The following is an 18,984-nucleotide window of genomic DNA, read 5'->3' as shown; positions in this document are numbered from 1 at the left end:
AAGACCTTCAATTATCAATTAATCAGCAATGATAATAGTGTACTAATTTGTCACTTGTATTTTGTTCCTTGGAGACATCTTCTCTCTGTGTTTGCTCCCCAGAGAGCCAGGCCTGGGTGTTTTACCGAGGAGCCGAGTACTTGCTGGCTAATCAACCCTACAACTGGCATGCAGTCTCTTTGGCCTGTCAGATGATGGGAGCCCACCTGCTATCCATTCACTCCAGGGAAGAGTCGCAATTCATCAAGGAGCGCTTACGACGGGTTTGTCATTGGCCTTGTTCACAGACTGATTAGCATCGACAAGGTTCCACTTGTAAATATCTTTAAAACTGTATTTATACTCGTTATGGTGCAATATTCCAATACCTTGTCAGCATTTTATTTTTATTTTGAGTGGGAATAAAGCATAAAATAAGTAGTTCACTTTGCAAGTGTAAAGTATTTCTCCTAAGTGAATAAAATAAAGCAGCATTCGACACCTATTTAGTCTTTCATCGCCGAATAACAATAATCTAAACAAACATTGATGCTTTATCTCTCCGAAAACAAACACAGTCAGCCTCTGTCTAATCAGAGAGGTTTGCCAGCACTCAATGGCACTACCGAGCCATTATTCAGTTCATGCTCTCATTGGAAAATCAACAAGCGTGCAGACAATAACACTCGTTTCTCTTACGCGCTCCAGTGTTTTCAGAAACACACCAACGAGCTCTTACATGCGGACACTTAAATGCTCGAGTGCCCAAACACAGAACGGGTAAGAATAAAGCTTTCTGTTGGCAGCAGCCTATTGGATCAGATTAAAGACGCCTCTTGTGGCGCTGAGGCTTATGAGGGGATAGTGGAAACAAAACAGGGTAGTGAAAGAAGTAAATCAGGGACCATGGAGTGTGCCTGAATGTCTGCCCGTGATCTTTCAGGCGTGTGAGAAGGGCTTGCTATTGTAGAGTGTAAGTAAAGTTTTTGCTAATCCCTGCTCCTTTCACAGTTCTCCCTGGGACACACCGACTGGTGGATTGGCCTTTCCTTTGGCCCACCTGGAGAGGAGGTCAGGTGTGTGAGTATTTAAATCTGTTGAATGTATTTTATGTAGAAATCTGTGTAGAAATTTCATGTAGCCAGAGATCTAGTTTGTATTTGTTTTGAAGGTGAACTGCACTTGATTGCTTAGAATGTGAGCTTGCTCAGTATGGCAGGTGGGCAAATCAAACATCTCGAAGTTGCAGGAATAAATGGTGCTAGTGTGCTTGTATTTGTGGTAATAGGTCTGTTGTTAGCAATTTTCTGCCTCAGTTTCAAGTCAGATGCATTCAACTGAAGACATCATTGCTAGAAATGAGTTATAGTTTCCAAGAAAAAAATCCAACACTCCAAACAGCAACAGCAAGTCACACCTCTGGTATTTTGTTAGCTGGAAATTGAAACATTTGTAAATCTGTGTAATATGTCGGGCTGGTCACCCTGTTAGAAAGACAAAATGTTAACTCCCACTGATAAAGATCCTTCAAGTAGTTTTCCTGAGACTTGCCATACTTTTGTTAATTAGTCAGAGATCAACATTTTCAAGATAAGAACTTGAAAATGACCCATCTTGAAATTCTGAACTTTCCAACTTGAAAGTTCACAATGCCTGGTGAACTTTCAAGTTGGAAAGCTGGATGTTCCCGAGGGCTTTGATTTAATATGCAGAAAGACAACCATATGCTTGTTGCAGAATGAACCCTTTGTGTGAGCTTATTTAATGCACTAAACCAAAGGAATGCAAAGTGATACAAACCTCTGCTGTGAACATGTTCCCTCAGTGATTGAATGCATGACATTGAGATAAATACATCGTTATAAGCTTGTGTTGCGAATACTAGTTGGCACTGCGTCGGATAGCGTTCCCAGCCAGGTTTTCCGACTCACAATTAACATGCAATCAGATTGAGTGTAGCATTTTTCCTACATTCAAGTTCTGACTTTGGAGCCAAGTTGAACACAGCATCACAGTTTGTGTGAAAGAAGGAAAGCAGGGGAAGACCAAGAGGCACAAAACTACATCAACTTGCTTGGAAAAGTTGCAAAGAAAGACAACTATTGAGCAAGGAGAGAAGCTCAGCTAAAAGAAAAAAAAAAACAAGTGGAAGGGAAGAAAAACAACCTATAAATTTTACGGATCACTTCTGTGTTAAAATTTCACAACTAAGTAGAGAAGTGCTGTTTACCATAGCTGTGGCAACACAAGATTTAGTATGGTATTTTTCTCCAGGTCTCGGTTGGGTAGGAAAAAATATACATATTCCTACATTTTATTCCTTACGCCATTACCTAAATATTCTTCTATCCTTTCTTCCTTCTCAACTTCTTTCATTCCTTTCTATCTCTCCTTGCATCCTCCTATGTTACACCAATAAGACAATAAATATAAGACCTTAAAGACCTCTTAGTTTATTTCCTCATGTCCTTCCTTTCTTGTGTTCTGATTTGCTTTCTTGTATCCTCCCTCCATTCCTTTATTGTGTCTTTCCTTCTGTCTCTCTTTGTGTCTAGCCTCCTCCCTTTCCCTTCAATATATTCTTCCTTTCTTTATTTCCTTCCTTGCTTCCTGCTTCCCATCTTTCGTATTTAAAGCCTGCACTGTCATGATTAATGGGTTTGGACTTGATGAGGAATGATGTTTATTAAAAAGAACACCCAGGGAGCAAGGGAACAAACAGAAACTGGGTAGCATGAGACAACGAAAGAGACAAGCAAGGAGAGTTGAGAGAGAGTGGGTTAAATACTGGGCACTTGGTTGCTAAACAATGAACCGGTGCTAATTAGAAACAGGATGCAGCTGAAAGAAGAGAGCTATCTAAGAGGAGCAAGGAGTAAACAAACTGGGAAACAGACAAAGTACACATTTAAAGGAATAAAGAATAACTAAATACAAGTCATAAACAACAAACGTGATCTAGCGTAAGCCATAAACAACAACTAAGACAGACAGACAACTATGGCTGATAATGAATAAACAAGGAAGTAAATAATACAAACACTGAAAAACAACCTACAGTCCTGACATGCACACAAAACATCTCCTGTCAATTCACAGTAAAGTTTGGTGTTTTAAAGCGAACTCTCGGGACAGGGGACTCAGGAAAGTCAAGTCTGGAAAAGTTATGTGTAGGAATCCCAACAGGTGACTGATGTGCTTCATGTCCATGAAAAACACTATTATGAGTTACTTGTGTCAAAAGCAGTGAGGTAAAACCCAGATTCAATAAACAAGTCTCTGACAGCATAATTAAGATCAGAAAATCAATCCTGTGAAGATTTTCTTTAGTTGAACCAATGTCAGTGCTATTTCTTTCTCTTTTCTCCAGGTGGAGCGACAAAACGGAGATAGATTTTCAGAACTGGGCTGATAGCGGTTTAAACAGTGATCTCAAAAAAAGCTGGACGTGTCTCTCCATGTCTTCAACAGGTAAACACGGGCATATGAAACATGCCCATTCATATTTAATGGCAGTGGCCAGTGGTGAGATTTCACTCGGATGTTGCAGGGAAGTGGTCGGTAAAGAAATGCAGCGAACTTCACGGCTACGTGTGCAAGAGAAGGACGGTATCTGTGGTGGAGACTCCCCAGGAGCCACACTACATTGGAGCATGTCCAGAGAAGTGGCTCTACTTCGGACACAAGGTACAAATTAGCGCTCGTGCAGTTAGTGCCTAAAAAAGATCAGGTTGTTTTTACCGTTGTTTATATCCTCTGAGGTCAAGTGAGGACATCTGTCTGACAGCTGATGCTTGGTTGAATGTTGGTCATGAACCAGGACAAAATTCTCCCAAACACAGTAGCAAATATGCTACAAAATGTCTGTTGAAACAAAAACAAAATGAATCAAAGTCCTGCAATGACTCAGACCTTAGCCTGATTGAAATGCTGTGCAGAAACAAATGTCTGCAAATCCCAAAGGACTCAACCAATGCCGTGAATGGAATGTGCCAAAATTCCTCCACAGTGAGCGACCGGTAAAGTCTTATCGGTCTATTTATTTTTCTAAATCGTTCTTGCGTAACTTTTGAATCAACAAGTGCACCTATTTTTGTACACTTTTATTATGGTTTGGCTTAATCTTTGCATATTAAGTCATAACATGGTGGAATCTGCTGCCGTTTTGTGCACACAAGATGGAATTTAAATAATTTTACAGTCTAGTCATTTTTATTATTCCTTGAAACGCTAAGCTCTACACAGGATTGGATGGGGACTTTCCTTTTTCTACCACTGTTTCTATAACAAAACTAAAAACGAACTACACTCCCACAGATCTGAAACAATCGGCAGGTTCTTAGCTGCCTTTAAGGTTGAAGCAGGATGTTTGTGTTTCCAATTTCTGAGTGATGTTGTTAACATGAAAATAAACCAGCTGGTTCTTGTCATAGCACTTGTTTTTTAATTTGCTCAGATCAAATGTTCCCCTAAAATCCCATGTGGGAATTGAAGTGAGTAAAAACTCAGATTGTACAGCGTTAGTCATTTTGAAAAGAAGGGGGAAGTTGTGGATTTTGTTGCACTTCACCCCTTTAATGCTAAAAGAGGAAAATATGTCTGTTATAGTTACATCATTACTACGTTATGTGTTATTGCTTCCTCTCAAACATTAACCTTTGACCTTTTCAACTTCGCGTCCTGACCGCTTGATTTTGAGTGCTGTTGGAGTACTGGCTAGTCTTACGGTTTTGTGTGGGATTAATATTTGTATTGGCAGTGCCTCCTGCTTCACCTCCCTGGCAGTCCAAATGAAGGAAAGAGTTGGAAAGACGCCCAGTCCATCTGCTCTTTGTTTCAAGGCTCCCTGGTTGCCATAGAAGATGAGATTGAACAAGGTAGAGGAAGCGTGAACGATCAATGCGGCCTTATTTTTCTTCTCAAAGTCTGTTTTATTTATTTGTTTATTTACTTTTCTGATTTCTACAGCCTACATCACCATGCTGCTCCAGGGAAGCTCTGTAGGTGTGTGGATCGGTCTGCGAGATGAGGACACAATGAAATGGACTAATGGGAAACCAGTCAGCTACACCAACTGGTCTCCAGTTGAACCAAAGAGTTATCTTACTGTAAGCCCCAGAGTTTGGTGATGTTTTTATCAAACTCAGCAAATTAGCATGTAATACAGACGAGCACGAAATAACACATTTACTGTACGTATTGGGAAGTCAGGAGGCCATAGCTTTGTGACTCTTTGTGTTGACCTCTTAGCAGGATGACTGGCTCAGTGGGGCTGCCGATGAACCCCTCTGCACCGTTTTGTCAAACAACCACAATTTCCACCTCACTGGGAAATGGTACGATGAGAAGTGCAGTGAGAGCGGGTATGGCTTTGTTTGTCAAAAACCTCAAGGTAAGTTTTTTTTTTTATTTCCCTCTTGTCAGTCCGTCGTTGTTTCTCTGAGCTTGTGTGCTTTCTTTCTTTTGTTGTTTGACCTCTTGACCTTACAGATTTGCAGTTTACGACTCATTCTAGCATTGATGTAACCTCAACCAAACTATTTTACTTTGACTCAATGCAGTATCTGCTGCCAGGATCTGTATAATTAATAACAGATAGTAGGAAGTTAGCATCTTTATAGCACATTTGAAAACCAGACGTGAGCAAGACTGTACCAAGTTTCATTTGGCAAACTTTCAGTAATGACGCCAATGTTTAGTTTTCCAAATCGGTGCTTGAAATCCCAAACATATCCTAGAACATGCTTTGTACCAAATATTAACACAGTGAAATAATCATTCTGATACATATTACCAGTGTTTTTGCACTGCATCCAAAATACCGTTTTTTTTTGTTTTTTTCTGGTTGCAGACACATCCAAACCCCCCACCCACTCCTATCACCACCGTCTTCCTGACAATATTGAGTACAGGAGCACCACCTACAAGGTTGTGTCTGGCAACATGAGTTGGTACGACGCGATGCACATGTGCATAGAAAATGATTCTGAGCTAGTGAGCATTACAGATGCCTACCACCAGGCTTTCCTTACTGTCCTTGTCAACAGATTGGACGGCCCACATTGGATTGGACTGTACAGTCAAGACGTATGTACCTTTTGTTTTGCTTTGCATTGTAAATGTCTGCTGTGTGACACTGTGGACATGTGAGCCGGTGTCAACTCTGCTTTTGACTTACTCTGCTGTACCACACCCATGATTAGATTTTAATATTGCCTGAGTGGGTGAGTGCAAGGAAGGAAAACTTAATTAAAGGAAAAAAATATATAGGCTGAAACTAAATCTTCCTATAAGAAAATGTTACCCACTCATCTGATTTACAAAGTGTTATGGGAAATCCCAAACGATTCCATAAATGGACATCGAGCCACAGCTAAACACAGCCTATGTTCTGTTCAGTTTGTTTTTCATAGTTTCTCTTGTCTCTTGCGAATCTCAGGGGTTGCACTTTGTGTACATTATGCAGGCATGTACTTTCCCACTTAACAGTCAGAGAATTAACATTTGGAGTTAGTCATTGCTCAGCCTTTGTGGGCTGACTTTGGTAAAAGACAGAAATAAACAAAGGAAGTGAGAGAGTTAATGTTTTTCCCCATAAATCACCTTCTCTGTTCTTTCTCCTGGTTGCAGAACTGTTAATACAGAAACAATGAAGTAGCCATAGCTCTTTGGTCATATCAAAAAAAAAAACAATGAGTAATGCTCCATGGATGAGCTATTTTGTTGCGTGCTTGATATGTGACATCAGGTGATCTGATTCCTGTTCTTTTATCTTAATTTGGCTGAGATCAAACTTTGATGTTTTTGCACTAATGTCCTACAATTTCACAGAAACACATCCAATCATAATTTCCAAACACTTACACAAGAACAAGTAACATTTTGCCATGTTACTTATTATGCCAGAAACAATAAAGATAAAGATAAAAATAAACTTAAAATACAAACATGTCTTGGTAGAGAAATAACCAAAACCTGATTTGAAAATCTCAATAAAATCCTGTTTTGCTTGTGGAGCTTTCTGACAAAAACATGCTGGTGACTGTGAATCCTTCCAGAGTGGCATCAATTACAAGTGGTCAGACGGCAGTGACACAGTGTACACACACTGGGACGCAGCTGATGATGATGATGACGACTTTGTGACTGGAGAGTGTGTGTACATTGACGTGAACGGAGGCTGGCGGAGAGCAGACTGTGAGACTCCGTTGCCAGGAGCGCTGTGTCACATTCCCCTGCCCAGTCAGTACCATTTCTGTGATGAAGCATGAAAACCTGAATACTCAGCACTACTTATAATCAGAAGGATACAATCCCACTCTCACCTCTTCTTCTCACAGACAGTAAACCATTTGTCTCGTACGAGATGTCCTGTCCGCACACCTGGGTGAAGTTTGGACGAGGCTGCTACGACTTTGAGCCGGTGGTTGAGAAACTCACATTTGAAGAGTCAAGAACCCGCTGTAAACAGAAAGGTACGTTTTCACAAGTTGAGACTTTAGTTGTTTGTGTCACTGTTAATCAGTGCAGCCAGAAATTTCAAATATTTCACTAAATAAAATTTAAATTACCCCCCTCTGTATGTGACAAAGCTCGAGCTGATTTGAAATACAACATCGTGTTGCACAGACAGAACAGTACAATTTTAAAAATCAGCAGTAGCAACCAGAAAAAAAATGTTTGTTAGTTATCAAAAGTTTTTGTATAGGACATTAATATAATACAAGGCCTTGTGAATGAACAACTGTGATCAAATTAGATCTTATGACATATTACTCAGTCATAAGACAATGAGTAATATGCCTTATGACAATACTGAAAAAGCTCTTTTTTTGTCATTCTAGTTCTGCTGTTTGTGGTTTTAATGCACAAACAGCTGCAAGGAAACTGCATTTTTATAGAAGAAGATCATTCAAGCATCAGAAAGTGTATTCAACTTTAAGCACTAACACTGAAATTACACTTAAAAGCAAAACAAAAGTTATTATTCTGTGTAAATCTGCAATTTTGCACATACGGCTGTTCTGTCTGACAGCGATAGTATTTAATATTTAATCAATATCCACTCAGCTTGACTTATTTTAGCTTATTTTAGCCTAGCTTGGCTAGTTCCTAGCTCAGAAGCATTATGCAAAACACCAATTTTCTGTTGGTCAATACAATTACAAATTTCACTTGTTAAATTTGGGTTCAATCTTCAGAGCTGTGATAAATCTATCCACTGCTGTGCTGATGACATTCAGATCTATTTACCCAGTTTAACAGTTCCTACACTTCATTACAAAATCTTGTTCTTTTCCAGGCTCTAATGTACATTTTTACTGTGCATTTTTCTTTAGAAGACTTTGATTACAAAGTATTAACGCTGTACTTGTTTGAGTACTACATGCTGCAGTGTGTGTTGGTTCAGCATAAGGCCATTTAACTGCTTTTGTGGCACATAGACAAACTTAGATCAGCTCTATTTCAAAGTCTGTTACTCTTGGACTTGCCAAATGAGTAATGGAGGATCCCTACAATAAATGCAGATTCTTTAAAGTGCCTTTTGAGAACTTTTGTACCTTTATTTGGTTTTTGTTTCTTTTTAATGTTTTGTTTGACATTTTGGACACAGTCTGAGGACCACAGAACCAGTAAAGCCAGAATTTAAAGTTGTCTAGACTTGATGAAACAGAAAGTAAAATAATCCTGGTCTCGTCTCATTGACTTCTTAGATGGTGTTTTTATGGTCTGTTATTTTAATATTTTACTGCTCTTTGTTATGTTTAACATTTGCTGTGCTTTATGTAAAGTCTTACATAAATAAGGTTGACATTCAGATTAACAACTGATCTCTCAGGTTTTTTGTTGTTGTTGTTTTTACAAAGTGTAAAGTGTTGCTTTGATTTGTCATTGGAATATATGTATAACTCACTGTTTTGTGTAGAAATTATGTTGAGTATTTTTCTGATAGGTACAACAACCTCTCGTTATCCTGCTTGCATAGAACACCAAGTCTAATCAAGCATAAAAACAGAAACCTGAGCTCGTCTTCATAATTGAAGTTGTCCCTCTCTCACCCTGCAGTCAACACCTCAGACATCCTGACCATTGAAAGTGAGACAGAGAACCGTTTTGTTCTGGAGCAGCTGCGTTCTTCCGGGTCCCTTCACCGCACTATTTGGTTGGGGATGTACTTCAACATTGATAGTAAGAATTCCTGACTCACGTTCAACCAATGAATGACGATAAATGAATTAATGTTAACTGTGAAACTTTGCTTCCAGCTGATTCAATGGCCTGGGTTGATGGCTCACCGACGGACTACACCAACTGGGCAGATAAAGGCCCAGACGCCAAACAGCTCACTGCAGACACCTGTGTTACAACCAGGGTGATTGATGACGTGTGGCGTCTGTCGACATGCGGATTGCAGCTCGGCTTCATCTGCAAAACTGTCTCAGGTAGACAAGGCCGCCTTGTGAAGATTACCAAAGCGGCGGTCGGATGATAATCTTTGGGTTAGCACACGGAAACCGAAACCAATAACAATATTTACTGAACAAAAGTAAATTTTAGATGCATAAGCATTTCGGTACTTGAGCGTGAAAATTAATGTTTGTAATTGCCAATATCACAGAGACAAACCTTTTGAGGGATGCTACTTTGTGTATACTAACAATGTGCTTGTGATTGTTAGTGTGTCTGTTTCTGAAGGACACATTCCACTGAAGATTTGTCACAATGTATAATTTATTTTTTATTTTTGGCATGCAGTTAGCTGTCCTGAATGCCAAAGATGATTTATGATGCAATGTACTAAGCTTCAGTGTGCTTCATCTTTTGCAGATGTAGCCACTAAGGTGGAGGTGGAGCCCATTAATGGTAAATTGTTCTAAAAACTAACTTCGAAAACAGTATATACATGTATTTATTAGAGTTAGTCCAATAAACACCAGCACACAGGGAACAATGTAAGCTAATCATACCGAGTTCATTATTTTCAGAATATTTTCCAAAGAATTTTTGATTTTTCATGAGTTCTGTGCACGAGTTGTCTCACCTTGATCTAAAACATTATGTTTCTTGCAGGTTTGTATCATGGCATCATCCCTGCTGCAGTGGTGGTGGCAGTATTGATCTTCGCTCTGCTGGCAGGGGCGATGTGGTTCCTGTACAAGAGAAACCCGGCTCGCTTTCGCGGCTTCCCCTCGCTCGGCAGCGCTTATTACAGACAGACCAACTCTCAGGCAACAGAATCAGATGGAAATGTTCTGATTACAGACCTGGAGGCTCATTCAGGGGAATAGCATCCAGGGACTTTGGCAATTTATTGGCCTTTCTGTGTATCTCAGCATTTTCCTGTCTGGTGTGTAGGCCAGGTGAAATCTTAAAGCTGCGACACAAACCTCCTCAGCACCTGACATGATGACATTGGATGTGTTTGAAGGATCCCGTTGACTCTGATTCAGTTTTATTTAAAGCATTCAGCTGGGGATAGAGTGGGAGTCGATCTCTTCTGCAGACAAGGAGACGCAGTATTTGAATTAATGCTTGAACTAAGATCAGATTATTTGAAATAATCAGGATAGCAGGGAACTTGAAGTTTAGGAGGTTAACAAAACGTTTTTAATCAAAACTGCGTGAAATTCATTTGTTTATATGGTAGCAGTTCAGTGCAGAAAACGATTGATTTCAACGATTTCAAAAGAGTGAAGGAAAATTGTGGTAATTTCATATTTTCACTAAAAAACATATTACTTATCTGTTTCTGTAAATGAGGCATTCAGGAGCATCTGGATTTGCTGGATTTGTACATGTGGAACATCAAAGTTGTCAGTATTACTTTTTTATTTACATGTTATTTTGTATGTACACATTCTGTATATTGACTTCCGAAGGTTGGTTTTTTTTTTAAGTGCTAGCAATGTCCTGTTTTCATTCCAAGTTTGGTGATCTGAAGCAAATTTAAAAAATGCATTTTGTATAGTTTTATTTGCATTTAATTAAATTGAGGTGAGATTAAACCATTTATGATTGTCATTTTATACAATGCGGGGTTATAGAAAGTCTGTGAAATAAACTACATCCATTTGGAGCCTTCTACAAGTTTACCACTTTAGTTTTAGGTGATAGATTATGTATTTTTTAAGTGGGCTTGTAAATATGAAAGATAATGCTACCATGTCTAAAGAAATTGCTGTTTGGTTCATCAGACTGTTTCATGCATTTTTAAATAGAATTATGTGTATAATTTGCATTAAAAAATATCCTATATACCTGATTACATGTTGAACCAGTTCTGCATTTTCAACCTTTGTAAATCTCAGCACTGATCTCAGTACAACACAGTCAGTCAGTAGAGTGTTATTTATCAGCTGTCAGTAAAGTGCAGCCTTAGAATCATCAGCAATATCTGACATTAAATGCAGAGTATTTAATAATTCACAACAGCTGCAGGAAAATCCGTGTGCAAAGCAGGAGGGAGAGTTGTGTGGCGCAAAATGTTGGGACTTCCTGTTCAGTTTGCGTGTGATTAAAATATGTTTGTGTATAATATAGAGATAAGATGTCTGGGTGTGTCTATTGGCAAGCGTCAGCGGGAGGACACCGGAAGTTCGGTAATTTCAGAATTAAAGTGTTGCAAAAGAATTTCTTACAGAAGTGTGGGTAAAGACCTGAAAGCAAGCAAATGCCAGGGCAAACATTTCTTTCTGTCTTTATGTCCAGTAAGAGGTACACATGCCGTATTAGGTATTCATTGAAAAACAAACTATAAAGGAAAAAAATAGATAAGTACAGACAGAAACGTTTTGTACACGTTCAATTGCATCAGCAAAAAGAAAAGAGTAAAGTAAATAAATTATCAAGCGCAAATACACCAGTGGAAAGTGTCAGATGGCATTTATACATTTCATAAGTTTTGTGAACTTATGGAGCCGTAGCAATAATGACCAAGGTGAAGAAAGAAAATATCTTAAATTTTTTACTGGATTAAAATTTCTACTGATTGTATGATAGTTGGACCTGGTAGTTTTGTTTTGTTTTGGTTTGATTTTTTTTTTTAACCTCATCGCTGTTTGAACCAAATTTTTTCTTGTATTTGTTTATTTTTAATTCTAATTATTTTTGACATTTGTCTCTCAAGATTAACATTTGAACAGCAGACGTCTTGTTTTTATTTTGAAAATCTGAAAAGTTTGTTGTTATTCTGGAAAGTAAATCTGCGTTCTACAGATATTTATTGGCATTGCATTGCAAGGATGTGTTTAATTAATTATTTAAAATTGACGTAATTCTTTACGCCCTTTTTTTTTGTTTTTTCCTCTGATGTTGCTTTCTCAACTTTAAGCTACGGTTATGCTTAAATGCAGCTAATTTATTCCGAATATTTTTTTTATTTATTTTTTAATTTGCAAGCTTAATTTTCCCCGACGTCTGTTGTTGGTCGTTTTTACGCTCCGTCCGGAAATTGACGCCAGCTTGACGGGCTCTTGCAGGTCTTTGGGAGGCGCTGATGTGACAGCTGGGACTGCGCTGACTGCTGGGTTATCCGCTCACTTTCTGTTTAGAAGTTCGTTTATCGACAGGGACGGTTTCGCTGCTCTTTATTCAGGAGGGAGAAATAGAAGACATCCTTTATGAAGCCTTAAAAACCACAGACTGCCACAAGTATGCTGAAATTCTCCGCAGCGACACTTTGCCTTTGTTTGTTGATGCTGGAGACTTCTGTCAGCTGGGGAACTTGTTCGCCGGAGAGCGTCCAAAGCCACGGTAAGCAACCTGCGACAACTTTACTTTCGGCTCTGCGCCATCTGCATTTACAGCTCCGGTCAGCCCGTTTCACAATCAGCTCGGCTGGGTAATAACTTTTAGAAACGAGGCCAGCGATTGGCACAAACCTGTCTGACTACAACAAGTAAGCTTCTGTTCATGTTTGTTTGGGATCCTTCATTAAAATCCAGGTCTAATAAACTCCTCCTTGCACCTGCTCAGTTTTTGTTATACTGCTTACAGTTTAGAGGTGAAATGACACAAATCAATCACTGACACAAAATACCCTTGCAGTTGTAATATGACACTTTCTATTTCTGGAAAGCCAGCTTGGGTGAATTGTAGATTTAAACTGTTTCCCATATACATGTTTGAGGAAAAAAAAAAACAACAAAAAAAAACATTTTACCTTAATACTCTGTCCCTTCAAAGAAGATTCTGCTTTTTATACAAACCCAGCTTGTTTATCCGCATGCATATCACCATGTTAGAATCAATCACTCTTGTGTTATATATATAGATATATAGATATATCTATATATATAATCTTTATTTCATATAATTTCATCAAGTTTTTTGCTTTAAGTGCAAACAAAACCTAATTTTACCTTTCACTTTCATATTGATTCTGATGCTTCGACGATGCTTCCTTGCTTTGAGTCACGCACAGTTGAGTCCTTAACATGGGGGAATCTCAAAAACTTTGAACAAATTACTAGAGCAACCTTTGCAATTTTCTGAATCTTCTCTTCAGGTTTTGTCCCATGGAATCCAGTGATATAATTTATTCTAAGTTTCAAACGTATACTCATCCACGGTAATCCAAACCACAGTGAAACATGTAAAGCCCTGCCTGCCATTTGTGACTTCTAACAAGTTTAATTCAACGAACCTTTGGGTTTGATTTCATCATTAAGTCTTATTAGTTAAAAATTGTTTCCAGTGAATCTGATTAATTATAAAGTTCAACATTCTTGATATTGTCACATTTTTTATGCGTCCAAAAGCTAACATTTTTGCCAGCAGAGTCTGGAGTCTCTGTAAAACAGGTCATTGTAATTGCTGACTTTGTTTATTTGTTTTTGTTTTTCAAACACTTTAGTGTAGTGTACCCTTTATCTCTCTTATCAGTGCAGAAAGTGTCCCATTAGGCCAAATTTCTGGTACCTTAGAGCCTTTTTCACACGTTACCTCACACACATTTGGATATGCAGCAGCAGTTTGCATTTCCCCTCTCTGGTTCACACTTTTCTTTTTTTTTAATATTCATTACTGACGTATTAGCAGAGTTTACACTGAACATTAATCTGAGGAGATCAAGTTCGTCTTGGTTTTAGCCCCAAAAAAGTTAGCTCTCGATATTTGCCACATTTTTCTCTTGTTCTTTAAATCAATTTGATTTAAATACATTAGGATTAAGGGTAATCAATATTTTTATTTGTATGTTATTGTGCAGTGTCTTCCATGCTGTTTGCTGCTACACAGAGCCAGATTATGCAGCCCTGACAGACTTTGCTGTTTTGTTTACAAAGGATGGCTTATTTGGAAATCGCATTCTGGTTCGTTCTTTACCATGCTGATGATTGTTTTATGCAGCTGACTTGACTTGTCAATTCTCAAGACACATAATCGTTTTGTTGCTTTGGTTGTGTATCTTGTATCTAATCTGTAATTTGATATTATGTTACTAAGAGTGAAATGATTAAGAACTGCCACCATTGACCACTTGCTTTGAGAACAGGAGGAACCTGTGAGAGACCATTTTAAAATGCTGTAACCATGGAAATGTAATTGATTGTGGCAGCATATTAGCAAGTTAGGCTATAGCAGGGCTTCAGTCTAACTGGTTAACTTTTGCAGTTAGCTGCTCTGCCACAACATTTAGGTGAACTAAAGTTGTATGATAGCTTCACTCAACTTCCTACTGCAGGTCCAATATATCAAACCTATTGGTAGCAAGTTAAAACTAACACCAGACAACACTGAAAAGTGCCTACATCGAGCTTAACGATAACTAACTTAGCATCACCTGCAGGCAGAGTGAGTGGAAGTCTTAGCTCAGTGTTTTTTTTCTCTGCGTTATGGAGGTAAAAAAATATCCAAATATCCGCACCTGTGGTCTCTGAATAAGAACAAAAGACTATTTTTTTCCCCCTTTCTCATCCTCAGATGAAGATGCTTTCACCATCCAGCATTCCACCACAGGTAAATGTGTGGAAACGGGACTCTCAAGAGACTTTAGAATCACCGCCTGCAACTCCACCGTCAGATCCCAGCTGTGGAAGTGGGGTTCAGGCGAAAGGCTCTTCCACGTGGCGTCGTCTCTCTGCTTGGCGCTGAATGTTAGCTCGAAGATGCTTACCCTGGTTGACTGTGGCTCCACCGTTCCTTTGACGTGGCGCTGCCTCGACGGACTGGTGTACACAGTTTACCAGATGGGCCTGACGGTCACCAAAGATAAAGTTGGGTCCAGGCGGGACTCTAAAGACGCCTGGGTTAGAGGAGGAACCCAAGAAAACATCTGCCAGAGGCCTTATCGTGGTAAGTGTTGCCTCCCATTTCTAATGCGTAAGACAAGAAGTTTGTCGGGCGCCCATGTGCTTGATGCTTCAGGAAGTCATCTGAGGGAATGGGAGAGGGAAAAAAAACATTGGTAAATTAATTTTGTAGAGTTACAAAAGTTAAACTTGGTGAATGCATTAACTTCTTGAAGTGACCTTGCAGTGCATTTGCTCAGATCTCTGTACTGTGCCTGCAAAAATACCTCTCCAGGTATTGTTTTGAGAGAAACAGGTTGTGACACATTTTAAAACAAACCTGTCTTGTTTATCTGGCTTAGATGTTTTTGTGTTACGTCACATTCTAATGGAAGGAAGTTCAATCCTTTGGGGGATTTCCAGTCAATAAAAAAAAAAAAAAAAAAAAAAAAGCTTTTCAGCTCTTTAAGGTGTTGACTCATGTAACAACTATTAAATGTTCAAAGAAACTGTGGCATAAAGTTAAAATTATCTAGAAAAATAAGAGGGGTGTGTTTATGAAGCATTGTTAGGAATAATCTGACTCGTATTAGTACAGTTTGACCCCACTGGGATCTCAAAGAAAGTTTTGCAACATCTGTACTAATAAATACAATCGGACATTATGCTCTGACCAGCCTTGAGAGTATAACCGTTTACCGCTAACGTGAGTCACAATGCAAGGTTTTGCTTAAAAACCGACAAGCTGACATTAAAATGGGTTTTAATGACATTTGCTTCCAAACCAAATCCTCCCACACATTTCACAGGCACGACAACAAAACTCCCCTCACAGAGGCGCACAGTTAGCCTTAATGAGGCAGCAGTGGCTTAGAGTAAAATTGGTGAAGAACGATTGTGAAATGTTGATAAAAAGCCTCAGAGGTCAACGTAAGCTACCCAAAAACACCAAACTGATGGTTCTGATAGGCCTGTTTTGCATCTGAGCAGACAATATCTACTCACTGAAGGAAGCAGCTGGAACTCTGAGTTCAGAGCATGAATAGGATCAAACACAATACCCTGACTCTTTGAAATGTTTCAGATTAGTGAAAATAAACCTCCAGTAGACCTAAAGAGGCTAAATGTTCCCATGAAACATCTCCCAATGCGTTGATTTCTTTTTTCCACAATGGAGCAACCTAGTGAGTCTTAGAAGAGTTGTCAAAATATTATGAATAATGAGTATATAAATAGCTTTTTGTGCAAACCTAAAGATGACAGATTAGCAGTTTTCCTTTCCTAAATCCCAGTGCAAGTCAAAACGTGCATTGTGCAGCTTGTGTCTTTTTTTTTTTTTTTTAGCTCGCACAAATCAAATAATGAGCTTGTGCCTCAAATTTCTGAGTGAATTGACCAACCAGAGTGGACGTTTCTGTACGAGAGGAAGCACTTAGAGTGAGGCGACTTCTCCTTCCCGCACTTGCATATGCTTCGTCATCCTGAGCTCGTTCACAGTAGAAGAGCCAGGTAGCAGAATGAGGAGCAGTGTGTGTCTGTGTGATTCTTCGAAATTCTTCAAAATTAAAACTCTAAACTTGTAGAATGGATGCGAAAAATGACATATTAAGTGGCAGTCTGTGGTTTTTGATTACCTAATTTGATCTTTTTATTTTGAGAGAAAATAATTAAAATATAGCCAATGCAGTGTACGTATTGAGGAGTATTTAAATAACTGTACTGTGTGTAAAATCAGTTAAAGCTAAATTGTTCCTTTTGATAAGCTCAGTGTTTTATTATTTTTATTTTATTATTATTATTATTATTATATTTATAAAATATGATGGTCTTTCTAACATTAAATTCCAGCTGCCAAACCAAAACCCCACCCACTACAACACCACCACCCACCAAGCAGTCTCCACAGCACCCCCAGTGTGGGAATCACTGCTCCACCAGATTGTGTTTCCTTGCAGCCTCCTGCCGGCCTTCGTGCTGCAGCGTTTCATGTTACATCTTCTCTCAATTGGAAAGATGGAAACCTGCGAATGGATTCAAGTGAAATAAGCCAAACCTCTGTTGGTTTTGGTCAGCTATAATGACCAAAAATATTTCTATTTGCTAAGTGCCACAATACTGAGAGAAAGATAAAAAAAATACTTATCAATGTCTTCAGAATTAGAGGTTTACAGACAGAAGGATTACAATCTCTTTACAGAGTGAACAAAAACCTGGTCACCACTATGTGACCACTCTGGCTGTATGATTGAGGTTGTGGTCCGTTCGGACCAATGGCCGTCGCACTCGGTTCTGGACGTGCTTCACTGAATACTGACACCATCTTACCAACATCTTCACAAGGCCTTTCACTTTTGCTCCGGTTTCAATCTGCATATGTCGGACCAAATTCGTTTTTCAACTTATGCGGCGTGATTCAGTTTCACAGCCACCCATGTGACACAATCCATTTACTTGCCACGGTTAGCAGGAGCTTGTAATGCAGCTGTGACTTTGTCTCTTGTGTCTGGGCAGTTGTTCACACCACCAGAGGAAACTCTGCAGGAGCACCATGCCAGTTCCCCTTCAAAGTCAACAACACCTGGCATCACGGATGTATTCCGGATGCACAAGTCCCCAGACTGTCCTGGTGTGCCACATCCTCAGACTTTGACTATGAGCAGAAGTGGGGGAACTGTCTATTACCTGGTAAGTTCACATTTTTTAAAAATTAAAACGTCATGTTTTTACTTCTCTATCTAGTTGTAAAATATATGTGTTTTGTCGGCTAATTGGATTAATGTGCACTTTTATTTGCGTAGCAGTTTTCTTCTTCTTTCTAAGACACAATCCGGATTCGACTGAGCTCTGTTTCTGCACTTTCAACGACTCTGTGTCCGTGACTTTGCAGAGGTGGGCTGCCAGACCCTGTTCTCCGGACCGCCTGGGGGACCCTGCTATGAGTTTGTTTCCGGCGCCGCGGTGACCTGGCATGAAGCTTTGCATTCATGTCGCAGTCAGGGAGCCGATCTTCTCAGTCTGTCGGAGTCTGATCTCAACTCAATAGCCTGTAAGACCAACTTTTTCTGTAAAAGTACCTTCACCTCGTTACCCACCTGAAAATCACAGATGAATTTGTCAGTAATTAATCAGCTGGTTTTCAAAGTTTTTGTGTTTGTGCAAGCAGGAAAAAGTTAAATTGAGTACTAATGACTCAGATCATTTCACTTTTTTTGACTCCATGCCTAATCACCTCAGCTTCACTAGGAAATGAGGCCAGTGGGAAGATCGTTACCATGTTTCTATTACAGTTTACTTTTGTTTGAGACCCAGCATGCTGTTGCTGCGTATGTGCCCGTTCCAAGAAGAATCCTTTCATGTACTTCCTCCTTTTGTACTTCCCATCTCCTTTTTATGTTTGCGGCGAGATAGCCACAACTGTGTTGCGTAATCATCAACTGGACTTTGGCTGAAGCAGGTTTTGGCACTGATAGGAGATTTCAAAGAAAATTAATCATCTCTGAAGAAGTAAAACACCTAAAGCTGTTAGGTGTTTCCCTAAGCACCTGTTTTCTAACAACAGGGCTTGTTAAAGATTTATACTTCATTATATACAGTATGTACTGTATATAATGCAGTATATACAGTACATTATACTGCACTGGTAACATAAGGATTTTACATTTTTATATTAATCTGGTCATAATGACCTCAATGAATGGATGGTTATGGCATTTTAATGTTCACTGTGTCTTTAAAATGCCAATTCCCATTTCATTCATGAGAAATGAATGTTCTC

The 18,984-nt window shown here is 39.1% G+C and overlaps 2 protein-coding genes and 1 long non-coding RNA gene across 4 annotated transcripts in view; 2 read left to right on the top strand and 1 right to left on the bottom strand.

Moving 5' to 3' along the window:
- pla2r1 (phospholipase A2 receptor 1) overlaps positions 1-11,519 on the top strand; it is a 25,195-nt gene extending 13,676 nt beyond the window's left edge. The window contains exons 17-30 of one of the 2 annotated variants that reach the window (XM_028014676.1): positions 103-263; positions 991-1,055; positions 3,350-3,450; positions 3,530-3,666; positions 4,739-4,856; positions 4,948-5,087; positions 5,233-5,371; positions 5,831-6,066; positions 7,038-7,221; positions 7,320-7,454; positions 9,046-9,168; positions 9,246-9,422; positions 9,808-9,843; positions 10,051-11,519. In XM_028014676.1, the coding sequence (XP_027870477.1) occupies positions 103-263; positions 991-1,055; positions 3,350-3,450; positions 3,530-3,666; positions 4,739-4,856; positions 4,948-5,087; positions 5,233-5,371; positions 5,831-6,066; positions 7,038-7,221; positions 7,320-7,454; positions 9,046-9,168; positions 9,246-9,422; positions 9,808-9,843; positions 10,051-10,268 (1,970 nt within the window). In that variant the 3' untranslated portion in view covers positions 10,269-11,519. Of the gene's footprint in view, positions 1-102; positions 264-990; positions 1,056-3,349; positions 3,451-3,529; positions 3,667-4,738; positions 4,857-4,947; positions 5,088-5,229; positions 5,372-5,830; positions 6,067-7,037; positions 7,222-7,319; positions 7,455-9,045; positions 9,169-9,245; positions 9,423-9,807; positions 9,844-10,050 lie in introns of both variants that reach the window. The other variant, XM_028014675.1, reaches the window with a different exon arrangement.
- Positions 3,678-17,678, bottom strand: LOC114143004 (uncharacterized). The gene is made up of 3 exons (XR_003595141.1): positions 17,668-17,678; positions 7,850-7,855; positions 3,678-4,635 (listed from the first exon to the last, which is right to left on the bottom strand). It is a non-coding gene; the product is annotated as an uncharacterized LOC114143004 (long non-coding RNA).
- Positions 12,453-18,984, top strand: part of ly75 (lymphocyte antigen 75) — a 25,424-nt gene continuing 18,892 nt past the window's right edge. The window contains exons 1-4 of the mRNA XM_028014674.1: positions 12,453-12,732; positions 14,902-15,273; positions 17,721-17,894; positions 18,097-18,255. Coding sequence (XP_027870475.1) covers positions 12,633-12,732; positions 14,902-15,273; positions 17,721-17,894; positions 18,097-18,255 — 805 coding nt within the window. The 5' untranslated portion in view covers positions 12,453-12,632. The remainder of the gene's footprint in view (positions 12,733-14,901; positions 15,274-17,720; positions 17,895-18,096; positions 18,256-18,984) is intronic.

Source organism: Xiphophorus couchianus, chromosome 4 (genome assembly GCF_001444195.1).
Source record: "Xiphophorus couchianus chromosome 4, X_couchianus-1.0, whole genome shotgun sequence".
In the NCBI taxonomy this organism is placed as follows: Eukaryota; Metazoa; Chordata; class Actinopteri; order Cyprinodontiformes; family Poeciliidae; genus Xiphophorus; species Xiphophorus couchianus.
The sequence above is the reverse complement of the archived record's forward strand: the minus strand, read 5'-3'. Positions and strand labels throughout refer to the sequence as shown.